Source organism: Arvicanthis niloticus, chromosome 10 (assembly GCF_011762505.2).
Source record: "Arvicanthis niloticus isolate mArvNil1 chromosome 10, mArvNil1.pat.X, whole genome shotgun sequence".
In the NCBI taxonomy this organism is placed as follows: domain Eukaryota; kingdom Metazoa; phylum Chordata; class Mammalia; order Rodentia; family Muridae; genus Arvicanthis; species Arvicanthis niloticus.
In genome coordinates, this window is record NC_047667.1 from 17,490,382 (window position 1) to 17,508,180 (window position 17,799).

At 36.7% G+C, this 17,799-nt stretch overlaps 1 protein-coding gene across 8 annotated transcripts in view; it reads left to right on the forward strand.

The window, feature by feature from the left end:
- R3hdm1 (R3H domain containing 1) overlaps positions 1–17,799 on the forward strand; it is an 83,538-nt gene that overhangs the window by 46,622 nt on the left and 19,117 nt on the right. For all 8 annotated transcript variants that reach the window (XM_034512939.2, XM_034512940.2, XM_034512944.2 and 5 more), the window contains 2 exons: positions 11,331–11,485; positions 16,365–16,516. In XM_034512939.2, the coding sequence (XP_034368830.1) occupies positions 11,331–11,485; positions 16,365–16,516 (307 nt within the window). The remainder of the gene's footprint in view (positions 1–11,330; positions 11,486–16,364; positions 16,517–17,799) is intronic.

Consider the following 17,799-nt stretch of genomic DNA (forward strand, 5'->3'; position numbering starts at 1 on the left):
TCCTAACTGGCAGAATGGCTCAGCAGGTAAAAGTGCTTACTGCAGCAGCCTGACAGCCTGAATTGATTCCTGTACTTCTGTAAAGGTAGAGGGGAAAGAACCGACTCCACAGTTGTCCTGTGACTTCCACATACATGCTTTGACACCTAATATATCCTCTCCCTCTATACATGTGCACATATCATAATAAATTAGAACTTTAAAAATGTTTTTAAGATTATTCAAGAACATTGATCAGATCATTGCTCATTTAATGTCACATAGACAATTATATTATTCTTATAAAAATGATATTCTAGCTAGGACCAGTGACACATGCTTATGTTAGCACTCTGTAAGCTAAGGTTAAGAAGATCACAGTGTTAAGATACACTTGGGCTATATAACAGCACCATATGTCAAAATTAAAACAAAAAAAATAGTACTAAAGAAAACATTTTTTTGTGCTTTTTTGGTCCTGAAAATAATTGACTTTTCATGGTGTATATCTTTTTTTAACCTTGTAAAACTATAACATCTGATGTGGTTTGTTTTTATTTATGTTTTTCCTCTGTAGTTCTGGACATGGGACTCAGGTCTTTGTGCTTGGCAGGCATTTGCTGCCTTGCAATACACTCACCTGACTTCCACAGACACCAAGCGCATACATGTAGGCTTTTAAAACACTTATGCACATGAAATGTCTAAAAGTAACTTCAATAGAAAAAAAGTAAGTTGACCCTCATGCCATTCATTTAAATACCTTTTATATGACTCTCTGTGTTAGCAAATCCTGTAAACAAGGCAGCAAAGGTCCTGTGCTGTTTATTTATGAAAGCTTTTAGTTTTATTTTCTTTCTGAGGTAAAAATTTATCGGTTTACAAAATAAAAACTTAGTCATGTGTTGGGACTGAAGTGCTTAATTCACTTGCATCTCTGCACACTGATACCCCAACTCCAAAAAAAAAAATTTAATGCCAGATAGTCATATCTATGTGGTAGAAAGGTATCTATCATTTGTGATAGTTTAAGTGTGGAATTTCAGCTGTTAGTTGAGATGAACAAGAAGAAAACAGTAAGCCAAACTGCATCAAGTCAGCCCACCCTTCAATAGTTTCTAACATTGTGTGACTCCTAGGTGTCAGCACAATAAATCACTGTGATGAGAGCTTGTTCTTTCATTTATTTTTATATTTACCTAGTAAAAGCTAGCGTAAGTTATTAGTTTTGCCTCATTCTGTTTGAAGCATAAAAGGGACGTTCTCAAGTACTCTATTGCACTTGTAAGTATAATAGAAATACTCCCTTTATGGAAATGTTCAACAAGCAGAAGCAGTGATGTGTAGGTAATTTTTATAGAACTGGTGGGAATTTGAACTCTTTTAAACAAAGCTGTAATCTTAAGACCATAGTTTGCTAATTTTTTTAATACCAAGACTTTATAACTAAATCCTAGTGGTAGAACAAAGAACTAGAAGATTAGGCAATTTCTGTTTGTTTTTTGTTCTGTTTACTGATTTCTGCCCCAATTTTCATATGTAAACATAAGTTTATGTCTTAATATAGTTTCTTATGTTTCACCATTACAACTGAGTAAAATATAAATTTTATCACTTATTTTTTGGTTCTTGTCAACCTTGCTCACTCAAAGTGAGCTCACAAAGGTTGTTATTCTCTTCGATTTCATGAAAAAAAATGGAACTAATTATTCAGCCAAATAATGAAATATTGCACCAAAGTTTTTAATCATGGCCTTACTAATACTTAAATGCTTATATATGATTTAAATTTAAAGAACATTTCCCCTAAATTAACAAACTCATCCAAGTCAACTCTGAGACCACGTTGTGTATGGACAATAGAAATAAAGGATTTTCTGTATTTTCCTCCTTGTAGAAAAAAGTTTGGGAAATTCTTTTCAGATAAAACACTTTAGTGTTCTAACCACATCTGTGCCAATGTGCTGATCTTCTTGACAATAAATGTCCTTACACTGTGGGAGCCCAGTGGAGCAGTTAGCATAGGGGAGTCCTGTTTTGTCTTGTCTTGTGTAGTGAATGTGAAATCACTGACTGGTCATTCAAAATAACATGAAGTCAGCACATGTAGAAGACATTTCTAGAAGTCCTGACTGCATGAAGCTTTCCAGACAATACAGTGTATGATGTAAAAGAACAGCAGACTGTAAATCTGTTATTACCCAGGGTCTTTTTTTTTCCCCTGTTTTTAACCTTATTTTTTTTTTTTATCTTGTTTTATGTGTATGGATGTTTTGCCTTCATGTATGTCTGTGCATTACATCCGTGCATTGCCCAAGGAAGCTGGTAGGGGGTGTTGAGTCCCCTGAGACTGAAGTCACACATAGTTGTGAGCCTTCAGTGGATGCTGGGGATTGAACCCAGGCCATCTCTCCTGCCCCCACAGGCATTTTTTAACTGTTAGTTTTATTTGTTAAAGCCTGGGCCTTTCAGTTTGCTCACTTACAGAATTAGGTTGTGTTGTTATATTGTCTAGCCTCTGTAAGGTAAACATCAGAGTTGACTTAAAATAGCTTAGTGTCTTACTATTAATAACTGCAATCATGCAAGCAGCTATTTCAAAAAATCTGTTACTTCCTAATTGCAATACTAGTAACTGATTATTTCAACCCTTAGCATACATATACTGTATAGGATATTATATAGTATAACACATATACTATAAGAACTTTCAAGAAATGGACCCAGAAGTAGTGACTATAACAAAGACAGGTTTATAAGCCCTGAATCTTTGATGCATAGCTGCTTTCATTCTTGGACTCTTTTGAAAAGTTTGCAGCTTCTCTTTATGTGATTATATTTTACAATAATTGGCCTTGTTCCTGAGCTGTTGGATTCGGGGCCGTAGCACTGTCTGAGAGGTTTACATTTCTCACAGTGAACCGGTCTCTTTTTCAGCTGCTTCCTGACTTCTTTTTACTCAGGTTTTTACTACTTTTTACTTTTTTGCTTTTTTTTTTTCTATGCTATATTAAGGTACTAATATTTGTATATCTTTTCCATTACTTATAATTGCCTTTTAATTTTGCATTATTCTCAGAAATAAGGATTTGAATTTAAATAACAGCCTTGGCTTCATACAATTTATCCTCAAAAATTCAAACTAGCTGTTGCTTTCATTTCTTTAACAAAGCATATTCAATGGCAGATTCAATTTGGTTTGCATCTTATCTAACAAAGTTTAATGTCTTAAGCATGCCAAACTCATTAGTAGACATCAAATTTGTCTCTTTCCCTCTTTTTATACAACTTTTAGGAGCATAATTATTCATTAAAATATGTACCAAGTGAACCAAAGATACCCACATGCATTTTAAGTTGCTTGGGCCCTTACCAAGATGCATAATTAGTTTTCCCAAAAACTGTTACTATTGCATGCCTATGAGAACCAAAATAATTCTGTGAAACTGAATATGATTTTAGCCAGCTGATAAATTCAAAGTATATCAGTGAATTACATGTTCAGTCTTAATTGATTATACTTTAAGGTTCATTACTAGCCGACTGTAATAGCATATTGGTAAGCCACTCTGTATAAGGAACACTTTAGAATGAACAGGATTTGTGGTGTACAGAATATAGGCCACAGATTAGAAAGGACCTGGGGGTTGAGGGAAGCTGGAAATGTAACTCAGTTGGTAGGATGCTTCACCGAATATGTGTGAAGCCACAGGGTCCATCTCCTGCACCACATATACCGAATGTTACATATAAAAGTAATTAGAACATTAAAGAGAAGGAAAAATGTACACTATTGGGTGAGCAGAGGCAAATTATATAGACGAGATTGAGTTATGTCACACAGGGACTGTAAGAACAAAACTGATCATTTCTCTGACAATTTTTACCCATATAATAGGAACTTATATTACTAGGTGGTGGCCCTGGTTTTACTTAGTTTTTTGTTGATTCTGTGAGCATTTCTTAGAATTGCATGAGCAGCATAGATTTCAGAAATTGCATAATAAGTACAACTCCACCTATTTCCATTTTCCCCTCTTCATTAATCTGCTGCCTCTGAAATATGGAGCAAATGTATTTGGTAAGTACTTACAGGTTTTCTTGAGTTGTTTAGGATAGTTATTTAAATAACTAAGAGCTGTAACTTCTCTGTGGCTCATTTTATTCAGATTGGTTTTTCCTGGCCTTTCTGTTGAGTTAAAGATTGGCAGAGGAGAAAGACTAGTGAGGTTGCGTTGGCAACTGTGACTCTCTTCCCAAGTAAAAATGAAAGCAGTCTTTGGTTGAACTGGCTTGTACTCCAAATAGTACCTGGTTTATAAGTTTCAGAATCTTCTAAATTTTCATATCAATACCTAGTTCAGATGTAATTAGATTCAGCAAAAATGCCTTTTAAAGCTTAACTTCCTTCACAGTGCTTCTTTACACAAGTCACATCTTCAGAGAAAGAGTGTTAATACTGGTGAGGAAGTGAACCTGGAATCCTGATGACGGCCATACTGAGGAAGTATTTCTTCAGTTTGTCTATTTGACAATATATAGCTAATCTGCTCTTAAGGATGCTTTCCATTAACACAGATGCTAGTTCAGGTCACCTATGCTAAAGTAAATCTAGCCTTTTAGCCTAGATAGCACTTTTCTGCTGGCACTGATTTTCCTTCTTGCTCTCTTCTGTTGAGAGTTAAAAATAGAAGGTTCCTTGTAACCTTCCAGGATTTCTCTTAAGGCAACAATTCAAGCTGATCTTATTCTCTCTGGTTGCAGAATTGTTGCTGCTCTCCTTAGAAAGTCCTGGAAGAAGTTGGATAATGTTGCAGCAGCATAATCCTTTAGCAAAGAACGGGAGTGTTAAACACCCATATTGATACCTAGATGGCAGTGAATTCTGCTTGAAATCTCTTACTATTAGTCTTGCTTACTTTTCGAATAATGCTTTCCCACCAGATTGACAAATTCTGATAAAATAACTCAATCTCTTTCTGGTTATTTCTAAATAAGTCACAGAGAAAATTTTAAAAAGTGTAAATTCTCTCATACACTGAAACTACTTTTGATAAAGAATAATTTCTGTCGTACTGGGGGAGGGGTGGTTTATTGTATCAGGATACTGGAAATGCTCTTATGGTGCTTTTTTTAATCCAATGGTACTTTTTTTTCTCTAGGAATTCACTTCTCCTTCCTTATCCTCAGTCTCATACTTGGCAGTCTTCATACTGTATCTTTGAAACTGTACCATTTCCACTTGTCTGAAGGATTAGATAAAGACTTGAATCACAGAGCCACTTGTCATAGGTGACACTCCTAACAGCCCAGGCTTAATGCTGTAAAATTGCTTTGTTTAAACACGTTCAGAAAAAAAAAAATTTTTCAAGCAGTTTAAATACTTTCTAAATAATACTATTTTTATTCAATGTATGTACATAACGTAAGACATTCCTCATACCATGTGATACTAAGTGATTAATGACTTGCTTTTCATTAATGACAGGAAGATTCTTATCTGTGTTTGAAATACAGTATTACACCCTGCCATGTTTTTAGTGCTTTCCATGTTTCTAACTTTCTTTTTGATTATAGTGTGATAATCTTTGGCAACCAGGCCCCACAGTTTTCTTGCATTATGGAAGTCCAATAATACTTCAATATCTTGCTCTTTAGAAAGTATAACTCAAAATTGCATACTTGTTATCCATTTACTGGGTTTTGAAATTATTAGAATGAAAGATCAAACATTCCATTATGATTTCAAAAATAAAGACTCAAATATTTGTCCTAATACCATTAAATGTTCCTCTTGATGGCTTTAGTTGTGATAGTCTTAGAAGGTTCCATTGTAAAGATTCCTGATGTCTCCTACCAGTATGGTTCAACCTTGGTGTGGTTTCCCCCTTGGTGTTTAAATGAATGGCAAGCAACTCTGTGGATGGTATGGAAAGTCATTGCTTCAGACAACCCAAGACAAAGCAAAACAGCTTCCCTGCTTATGAGGTATCCTAATTAAAACAGGTCTAGCCCCACTGAGTAAGTCTGAGACTGGAGAAGACAGCCAGCATCTGTTAAAATCTTCTACAGACTCATCCAGAATATGGCAACAGAGTCTTTCTTTTAAGCAAAAAGCAGTCTAAAGTAAACCTACCCAGATGAATCCTCAAGAAGACTACTGTAGCTTGAAAAGAGAACACTCGGGATGTGAGACACAGAGCAGCTGAGATTCTTTATCCTTTGGGCTTCCACTCCCTTTCCTAATAGTTTTCTACTGAGAAATCTAATCTCATAGGTCAGGGAGGCATATAGCTTTGAAATACACAAACCATGCCAAGAGTGTCGGGAAAACAATGAGTCCAACATGGGCCACTTGTATAGACTTACTCTGGGTGGCTTTTAACTCCTGAGTCTATATAGCTGCTTTCTGGACTAACTACTCTGATTTCTATTGTTGATAATTATATCTGTTCTCACAAATATTCTTTAATTCAAATGAACACTTAGTTGGCTGGCTGTTTCATTTATAATAATTCTATTTGTTTGCCAGACATGGTGGCACATGCCTTTAATGTCAGTGCTTAGGAGGAGACAAAGACGGGCAGAGGCAAATTCATCTGTATAATGAGGCCAGCTAAAACTACATAGTTTCTTATCTTTAAAAAATAAACAACAAAAACAAACTCTACATTTTCCTACAATTAAACTTACCCAAAACCTTAGGTGTGTTACACTAGAGTAGATGTCTTCTCTAACCAAAATTCTCAGAAAATCAAAGATCACAGTTCCTTCTTATCTTAGTATTTCTGTTGTACTCATTCCATGTCAACAATTGTCTCTGGGAAGGTAAAAACTTACATGCAGATCCCAGCTATACACTGACCGGCTTGTGACCTTGGACTAAGGTATGAACCTTTCTGTGCCTTTGTTTCCTCACCTAAAAAAATGAGGATAATTGTGTCTCTGAAATAATTGTCTCTATGATTGTGGAATGAGTTATGTCATGTGCATAGAGCAGTACAGACATCTAAAAAATTAATGACTATCAGCTGCTCAGTTACCTGGGATGCCTTTGAAGCAGTGATACTTACCTGATACTCTAAATGAAAAGGCTTAGGAGTTTTGAATTGAATTTTATGCTAGAGGCAAGAATACATAGTTTGTCCTAAAATATTCAGCCTTTTTAGCTTCTTAGTAGTACATGCTTTCATCCTAAAGTGTGGGAGAGATAACTGAGTTATTTTCTTATCCTTTAATTGTTACACTTAAGGTCTAAGCATGTTTTGTTTTATGTTGTGTTGTTTTGTTTTGTTTTGTTTTGTTTGGAGACTGGGTCTCACTGTATCATCTTGTCTGACCTAGAACTTACTCTTTAGTTGAGGCTGGTCTCAGCCTCACCAAGATCTGTCTGCCTTTGCCTCTTGAGTGCTGAGACCAAAGACATGTACCACTATACCTGGCCTAATCATGTCTTAAGAAAAGTTATTTAGGGACTGGAAAAATGACTTAATACTTAGGAATACTTCCAGAAAACCTGGGTTCGGTTCCCAGTACCCACATGGAAACTTAAACCCACCTGTATTTCTAGTTCCATGGGACCTAATGCCCTCTTCTGACATCCTTAGGCACTTAATGCACATGATACATAGACATATATTCAAGCAAAACACACATACACATAAATAAATCTCAGGTAAAAAAAATGTCACTTTAAAAATAAATAAATCTAATTTTTTCATTTGAAAAGAAAATTTATACAGTTCCTTCCCATAGCTTGTAAAACCATATTTAGATGCATTAAAGAAAAGGTGACTAGAATTGCAAGTAGTGATTATAGATGAATGTTTTGCAAATTTTAATTCTTTAAATTTTATTTTTAATTTTTTAAAATTTTCTACTGTATCTCTCTTGTCATCAAGTAAGACTATTTGAAAGGCACCTGATTATTGCATTTGTTTCAGAAATGTTAATACTTTCAGACTTTGTATTAGACACAAGTAACAGGGATTTTTTTCCTAATTTGTTTCCCGAACCAATTCAACAATTCATGATTAATTAGATGAAATTTGTGTCTCAGCTAATGGAAAAGAGGTTTAATGAATGAGCCACAAACATCAGACTGTTGTGATTTTTATTGTGAATTACCAGTTTTGTGAAGATGACAAGATACACTTAACCTCATAAATTTGTTACATTAAAACTTAAACTATTGCCATCAGAAAGCATTTACTAAATATGGGCTACGAGAAACTGGCCTTTTAGCACATAGTATGTCTGGATTTGTGTAGAGAATATTTTTGTTTGTTTCTACTCTATAAATGAGTTTTTCACCATTGTTTTAAGTATAAATATTGAATATGTACATTTTAGTTGAGTGATAGTTAATACAAAATGTTTTTTTCTGAATGGACAATAATGGGTGTTAAAATTTCTTTCTGTAGTCTTAAATGATATGTCATTTCTATTTTGTTTAGCAGTATACACAAATCACAAAAGGATGAATTATCAAGAGCAAATTCATGTTATCAGTATAGTTTTGGGGGGTATTCTATAAGATAGTGAACAGAATTTTCACAAGGGAGCATCTTAGGGGAAACGATATTTTCTTTAAAGTGCCTGTCATTATTTTTAATAAATCCACCATTGGTCAAGGACACAGTCACAGTTAATTTATGCTGTTTGTGAATGAAATATTAATGCAAAAATGTAGAGTCAATAGGGAAAATGGATTAATTAATTTCAATGCAAAGGTGATGTGGGCCATAACCATATCATCCTTTTCACACTGGATCTTCTTTGATCTCAGGAAAAAAATGTGAAGCCTAAACTTGATTGTCAACTTGACTGGATAGGAATTAGTGAAATACTCTCCCTTCCTCTTTGATGTTCCATCTCTGTGTGTACCTGTGAGGTAGGAGATAGGATTGGGAAGAAGAAAGCCTGCTAACACAAGCATTCTTTTTCTCTGCTCTTTGGGCACCATGTGTGATACTTCATTCTGTCCTTCTTTCCATGATGGACTGAAACCTCTGAATCCATGAGCCAAATTAAACCCTCCTTCAGGACAGGGCCACCTGCTGTTCTTTAAATTTGGACATTCCTATTGGTTTTCACCTATCTACTCCTATACTGTTTCTTCACTGGGAATCTACTACCACTTTATCTTGGGCTTTTCAGTCCACACACTACATCTAACTACTACACTTTCTGTTCCTGAAACATAGTAATCTTCCCCCCGTATTCCAGACCTTTACTTTTCTGTTGCAATATTCTTTTTCTTTAAGGCAAATCACAGACATTAATACCTCCATATGTATAAGAATTGTACTCCATTTCACAAGACCATTAATTCTCCAATCTTACAGTTTTAATGTCTCAGAATCTTCATTTTAGAGACAGTCACATTCTCGTTGCTCATGTCACCCCACTGGCAAGTACAATACAAGCTTTCCTCTGTAAATGATGACTGTGCTGGGCATTTTAGATTTCCTGTTATCATTATCTCCAAATGTTAATGATGGCGTTGGTTTTATGTGTCTATATATGGCAATTAGTAAAAATGGAAAAGGGAATTTAGTAATGCAAATTTTACTATCCAAGTGATTCTACATTAAATCACATGACATAGTATCTGGAGCTCTTCATTTGAAAACCTTCTGTATTAGGCTGTTTTCATAATAGAGTTTTAGGAAAGATGGCACCAAGTCCGGTTTCCAAAAGTTGACAAGTATATGTAAGGCTATTTGTTTGGTTGGTTTTTTTGGTTTTGTTCTTGCTTTTAAAGAACCACATTGGCAGTTTAGACACATACACATACCTTTTTCCCCCCTTAAATAGACAACCTTGATCTTTTTAAAGAAAGTGTAAGAATAATATTGAGACTTGGAATTCAGTTGGGTGGTTCATAGGATACTTAGCATGTGAGAGGCTATGTGTTTGATACTCCAGCGTTATTCAAAAGTAAATAAATACTATGTAGAACATTTGCTATTTATTGGGGAAGTATGACTACTTAGTTTAAAACACTTACAAAGTTCAGTTATATTACAGTGAATTCCGCCAGATAGGGCTTGTATGCATGCGTGCATTGTGTGCGGGTGGTGGGTATGTGTGGGGGTGGTTGTGTTGAACGGTGACATCTCAGACATAATATCTCATAGTCCTTTCCCTTTTTTGTTCCTGTCCTTAATTTTTTAAGGATGAAAATGTGTCTCTGTATTTATGGTGATAGTGCTTGTAATTAAGTGTATGAATTTGAAGTGTTTCATTTAATACACTAAAGATGGGATTGAATGTTGTCAGAACAGAATGTTTCTTTTGCTCTCTTTGTGTTTCGTGTCCAAACTTAAGCAATATAGGAGATACACAATAGACATAACCTCATCAGCCTTTATCTGCTGACATCTTAACTAGAACCACTGGTGTCCTTTGTAAAAACTTTTTTCATTGCACTAAAGCTAAATGATAACTTGTTTTTAATCAGTTTTTCCTTTTTTTAATGAAAGAATTTTTAGTAATGTTTAGAAATCTTTATTGCACTCACTGGTATTCATAAAAGAATGTTCTTAGACTTGTGTAACAAAGTACAATTGATATTCTAAGCTTACTTATCGTATATTCTAATAAGTAAAAAATTTACTTCATAAAAGTAAACCCATGTTCTTACTACTTAAGTAAGCAATCAAGTTTAATCTCCTTAATGGTCTGTTTCATCGGATCAATCTAATAATACAGAGAAAAAATGATTCTTTAAAAAAGTCTGAATAAGTCCAGTCACTTTGTTTCTGGCACGCTCCTGAATCAATTCATGTCTTGATGTGTCTTGTTTTTTGTTTTGTTTCTTCTGTTCTTTTTGAAAAAACAAAACAAAAGAAAAGAAAAACATAAATCCATCTAGAAAACCTACTCCTTGCACATGCACACTCTTTTTGTCCTCAGCAGGGCCACTGATTATATGCAGCTTACACAGACAGGTTCACAGCATTCAGTATTTTACTCTTAGTAGTATGAAGTCTTAAACACGGTCCTAACAAATATGTAGGGCATACTAATTCCCAGAGACTAATTGTCATAAGTGTTGTAATACAAATTGCATAGTGCTTGTTCTGTGTTAGCCAAGTCTGTGACCCAGTAAATTTCCTCATCCATAGAAGAAATCTTTATACATATATTTTGTTTTAATATATTTAGGAAAGGGTTGAGAATTTTATTTCATGGTAAATGTTGTAAATATTATTATAGGCTTGGAGATGTGCTGAGTAAATAAAATTCTGAGATTTTTTTGGTCACACAGCTTGATTAAAACTACAGAAATACACTATTATTTATAATAAACTCAAAACAAGATTTAACTCATTTTGCTATTACAGGTTATCAAGTTATGCCCAACCAGCAGCAAAACTACCAAGGAATAGTTGGAGTTCAGTCACCGCAGAGTCAGAGCCTCATAGGAGGCCAGCCAAACAGCACTGGACCTCATATCCAAGGAGTGGTCATCCCCTACCCCTCAGTGCCATCATATCAGGTATGTTTTCTCTCAGCTGCTTTAGGAATAGATGCTTTCAGATCAACTGAATGGATAGCTTTGGTAAGGCCACACGCCTAGTGTTTGAGAGGCTGAGGCAGAAAGATTGTGGGTTTAAAGCCAGTCTAGGCTCACATAGAAAGCTCTATGCCAGCCTGACTGCATTGTGTCATTTCTGTTCTTTTGTATCTTTGCTTTAAATGTTTGGTTTTGGTTTGAGATTTTGAAACAGGGTTTTACTATGTAGTTGGCCTTGACCAGCTTAGCATTGACTGTGCAGCCTGAGCTGGCTTCAAGCCCATGGTCCTCCACATGCGTTTGCCGTCACACTCAGCTACTCTGTCCCTTTAATATCCACAAAATGCTTTTGTAAGAGGACATCATCCTACAAGTTTTGTTAATTATATCAACTTCATTTACCCTCAGCCTATTACTTTATTCATTTGCTTTATGAAAATTTAGAATATTTGAACCACATTGATACTGGCCTGTAAGTTTTACCTGGTACTGTTTCCAACTTTACAGCTAGATAAGCAAGTGTTTTATTATATTATTCACTTTTCTAAAAACTCCTTTGGGGGAAAGAGAGGAATAGAAAGGAAAATAGAAGTGAGGAATAAGTGTTAGATATAATAAGGTGGCTATGCTGACATCAGTCCATCTGTGTATGTAGGGGAGGATGGCCTTGTCAGGCATAGGTAGGAGAGGAGATCCTTGGTCCCATGAAGGCTGAACACTGAGTGGGAGGGAATTCGAGGGTGGAGAGGTGGGAGGGGGGGTGGGGGCACACCCTCATAGAAGCAGGAGGAGGGGGGATGGGATAGCAGGTTCCTGGGTGGTGGTGGGGAATGGGATAAGGGGATAAAATTTGAAATGTAAATATAATATCCAATAAAAAAAGATTATGCTGACCATCAGTCCATATTTGTAGAATTTGTATGTAAGTGCCATTTCCCGAATGAGACTACCATTCATTTACTTCAGTCTCCAAAATACTATGATTTATCATATATTTAAAATGCCACGATAGGCTAGTCATGGTGGTACACACCTTTACTCTTAGTATTCAGGAAGCAGAGGCAAGCAGATCTGTGAGTTCAAGGCATCTTAGTCTACATAGTGACTGTCAGGACTGCCAGAGCTATATTGTGAGACCCAGACTCAAACCAAAACCAAAGAAAGCCATGGAAGGCCAGGGATGGTGGTACACACATTTAATCCCAGCACTTGGGTTGTAAGGATTAAACACAGATGTCTGTGAATTGAAAGCCAGCCTGGTCTGTATAATGAGTTCCAGGTCATCCAGAGCTCTCACTGTATATGAGACTTTGTCTCAAATAAATAAAATACAAATGTTATAGAGTTTGATTTATAGATCTAGAAGGTTCATTTTTCCCCAAATAAACATATCTTTATTATGATGTAACATATTTTCAGGAATTTGCTTTTCCTTCTTTCTTATTTAGGGAGTGTCCTATTTGGCTTTCTGTTGCAGTGATAGACACCATGACCAAAAGCAACTTGGGGAGGAAAGCGTTTGTTCTGCTTACAAGCCATTTATCAGACAAAGAACTCCAGCAGAGTAGAAACTTAAAGTAGAAATCATAGAGGAATGCTATTTTGTGGCTTGCTCCTAGGCTTAAATACCTATCTGTTTTACATAGGTCAGGCCCACCTGCCCACAGAGGTTAAGTCCTCATACATCAATTGGTTATTGATAAAATTTCATACAGCCATGCCCACAGGCAAGTATGATGGATGCAAGTTGAGTTTCCCTCTTCCCCACATGCCAAGTTGACAGTAACAACTAACCAGAATAGGAAGTAATTTGTAAGTTGGTTTGATTTATTAGCCTCCTGGTTTTTCATAGTTAAGGAATGGAAAGTTAGGAAATAAGTTGATGGGTCATTTACATTCAAATAGAAAAGGAAATTAAACTTATTGTAAAGAGAAACTGTATATAGATTCCATCTAACATAGGTAAACATACTGATCTTGTTGTACAGACTAGTAACAGATCATGAATGAAGCAGTGAACATGTGAAAGGTCTGTTGGCAAAGACTGGGAAGTTAGAAACCTTCAACTAGTGCCCATGGTGGCCCACAGGCAGAGGTGGATATCTGTAAGTTCAAGGCCAGCCTGATCTTACATAGTGCCAGGCTAGACAGGGTTACACAGAGAGGTCCTATTTTTAAATAGCCTTCAACTCTGCTTTTTTTTTTAAAGTCCAGCATAAATCAGTTGTAAAGCTATTCAGAGGCTGGGAAGGATATAAGCAGTTATATATCCAATGTGGGATTGTGAAAGAACTGTGATAAAGTAGTCAGGAGTGTCTAGCTTTGAAGCCTGTGGATAATACACAGGACTTACTAAAAGGAGGCCTATGAAAATATATTTCCTGTCTTGTCTTCTCCCTGGTGTCTTCTGTGCCTTTTACAGTACCATCCATTCATGACCTAGTCACATAAGCTTCCTGTTACCCAGACAGTCAGGGTTGACACCAAGCCAGAAACACTCCACTACCTTCTAAAGGACTCTGGTTTTATTATCTAATCCAGAGAATCAAGCAGTTCACTCTGCTGCTGATGATGAAGATTCAGGTAAAAGAAATTTGCCCTTGGATTTTAAGAACTCAAAGTCTATTGAGAGAAATGTCATTTTAAATAAAGTATAGCTAAGACAGAGTTTCTCTATGTAGCCTTACTGTCCTGGAACTCACTCTGTAGACCAGGCTGGCCTCCATCTCATAGAGATCTGAGTGCCTCTGCCTCCCAAGTGCTGGGATTAAAGGTGAGTGCCACCACCACCCAGTAAATATAATAATTTTTAAATGGAGCTGGATATTCAGAACAGTTTCTGGTCTAGGGGGACATGTTGTGTTGTAGTTCTGGGGTTTGAAGCATTATGCTTGCACTATAACATGAATCCCTTCCAAGGTCTATCAGGCAGTCCCCACACCGTGGTAAATGGTTATAGGAAGCGCTGTTTGCATCTGTGAGTAGAAGCTTCCTTTGTCATGTAGGTTTTAGGTAGATGAGTTGAATAGTGATAAACTATCATCTAAAAACCAGGTGGGCCAAATACTGCATTCTTAACAGTGTGTTCTGAAGCAACACATTCTTAAGCAGCATTCTCTCTCTCTCTCTCTCTCTCTCTCTCTCTCTCTCTCTCTGAATTAAGATTTCATTGTTTATTGTGTGTTTTGCAACCATCTGACTGTGTAGGTCTGACTATCCTAGAGCTCACTCTATAGACCACGCTGTCCTTGAACTCACAGAGATTGCCTGCCTCTGCCTCCCGAGTGCTGGGATTAAAGGAATTTACCATCATTCCTGATAAAAGCAGATTTTTTTTTCTTGTTAAAAATATTTGAGTGCTGGAGAAATGGCCTAGTATATATCGCTTCCTTTGCAGTTTTCAGGTTCTAAAGTTCATCTTCACCCACAAAATGAGCTCTCCACTGTGATTTCAGTGTTGGGGATATGTAAACAGGGGAGTCCCTGGGCTTGCTGATGCAGCCAGCCTAGTGAAATTGGTGAACTTCAGGTTCAGTGAGAAATTGTGTCTAAAATTAAAAGATTAAGAGGGATTGAGATACACCCAGTGTCAGCCTCTGTTCTCAGCATATAAGTACATACATCTACACACAAAGTGTGTACAGACACAGAAACTTACTTAAATTCTTTTAGTCAGCTAGATAAAGCTGTGTCATTTTTTTCACTGTAAAGTATACAATTGGAAATAATCTCAGAAAAGTATATACCTTCTCAGTAAACAAAAAGACTGAAATATGTTATATTTTACAAAGATGGATAAATCAGTTTGTTTGTCTGTTTTTAATTTGGAATAAGTGCACCAAAGGGCAAGTAATTAAGAGTTTACTCTGAATTTTTTGATGATTGGTTGCAGGTTGCATTTCAGAAATATGTTACATAAATAAGACTTAAGGTTGAAAGCTGGGTGTCACTGTGTAGTACTCACTAACCTGGAATGCAATAAGGCCAGTTAGAATAGCAAGTCCCTGTCTCAAGTAAGACCTAAACAGCAACAGAAAACTCAAATGCAACAAAAATTTCCAAGGATTTATAAAAGTACTTTCTTGGGTTGTTGGATGCTTTAATGAGATAATACACAAAGCATGTGGAGCCTGGCAGTAAGTGCTCAGTGTGGCCGTCACTTGTGACATCGTTAGCATCATAAGTTATATGCTAGGTGAATTTAGTAAGAACACAATAACGCTCTCACTGTAACTTCATGAACTGAAGTAGATAAAGTGCTAAGATCTACCAAGACCATCCAGTTTCTCGTGGAGAATTGAAAATTCACTTTCAGGTGCTTGCTCAGCTAAATCCTTTAGATGTTCTATCTCAAATTAGATCAGTCTGTCCTTGCCTCTGCTGGAGATACATTTCCAGCTTTTCTGATATGGAACTGGGGTACCTCAGAGCAGTTAAATCATTTACCCAGTATTTCATAGCTAGTTAAATGAGGAAATGGTGCCTCATCTGGATACCTGAAGCTCTATGGCTCTTTGTGTGCTTCACTGACATCCTCCCCAAGCCCTTGTCAGCTTTGCCTGAGGTAAAGTCGATGTCTCTCCCCTGTCACAAGATCATCGTTTTACTCAGGCTTCGTTTTTAAAATAACTTTTTTTAAGGATAAATCCTATCTTTCAAAATTGAAAACACAACGTATTTTATGATTCATAAGAGTCAGTCAAAACTAATAGCTACCCCAAGGGCACATAGACCATTGTGTTGATGCTTTGGTGAGCTTGTTTTATCTCGTAACGCTTTACACATTTATAGAATCTTGATATAAACATCTGTAAGGCTTAGAAAATTCCTTTTTCTATTTAAATTGTCTTTCAAATTTTAGGTTTCACTGCCTCAAGGTTCTCAAGGAATTGCCCATCAGACTTACCAACAGCCTGTTGTGTTCCCTAATCAGTCTAATCAAGGATCTCTGCCCACAACAGGAATGCCAGTCTACTACAGTGTCATTCCACCTGGCCAACAAAGTAATTTAAGGTGAGCATGACTACAAAGCCTATTCCTCCTGGCTTCCTTACTGTTCACCAAGCTTATGGTGTGCTACACCGTTGAAAGTTGGCCAAAGGGCTACATTTAACTGAATTACTAAAATCATTTTCTCTTACAAACAGAAAAGGTATGATGCTGTCTATTTAAAAAATATTTTAGATTTATTTATTTTTATTCTATGTCTGTGTTTTTCTGCTTGTATGTAAGTGTACCACTTGGATGCAGTACCCAGGGTGGTCAGAAGAGGGCATTGGATCCCCTGGAACTGAAGTTACAGATGGTGCTGCCCCTCCATATAGGTGCTGGGAACTAGATGTGGATGCTCTGCAAGAGCAGCCGAGCTCTTACCTGCTGAGTCCCTTTATATTGATTTTTAAATATTTGCATAAGCTAATAATTTCAGTCCCTGTAAAGCTGTTACACAATGAAAATGGAAATTAATGTGAATTTAAAATCTTTGAAAATACAGTCTGGAAAGATGGCTTAACAGTTAAGAGTATTTGGTGGCTCACAGTAGTCTGTAACTCCAACTTCTTGGAATCTGATGCCTCCTGCCCCACAGGCACTTGCACTCATGTGCACTTACCCACATGCACACACCTGCACGATGGAACCCACTATCACACTTGCCTCAGAATCAGAGCTTCATCTGCCTTTGTCTCCCAAGTGCTGGGATTAAAGGCCTGGCCTGGCATATTATTTCCTGGTGCTCTTCCTATTGTGCTGCTAGGGTTACCCTCCTGGGGTTACCCTCACTGGGCTTCTCTCACTTTTTAGGACCTTCCAGACCCCCTTCCCCCCTCCCCCCCCCCACTTACTAATACTAATTTGCTTGTCCTTAGAAGTATTGTCCAAAACACTTGTTTTAAGGGATTTTTCTACTATTTTACCCTTCATTTTCCTGTTCATAACTTGAAATTCAAAAGCAATATACATCTCCTTTGATCTGTAATCTCAGAGGGCAGCCTAATATTACATGGAAACCTTTATTTGGAACTCTTTGAAAATGCTCAATCTTTATGAAATAATGATAAAGAAAGCCAGCTTTAAGTTTCTTCCTGTAAGTGTGCCCTAATAACCCCTATATTTGCCCTAGTAACATCCCAAGTGTGTCCTAGTTACCCTCAAGTGTGCCCTACTCATCCAAAGTGTGCCCTAGTGTCTCCGAAATATGCTCCAGTAAACCCCATGTGTTTCCTAGTAACTCCCAAGTGTGCTCTTTGGCCCTACACCTTATACCTTCCTTGAACTTTATTTATTGCTTCTAAGCT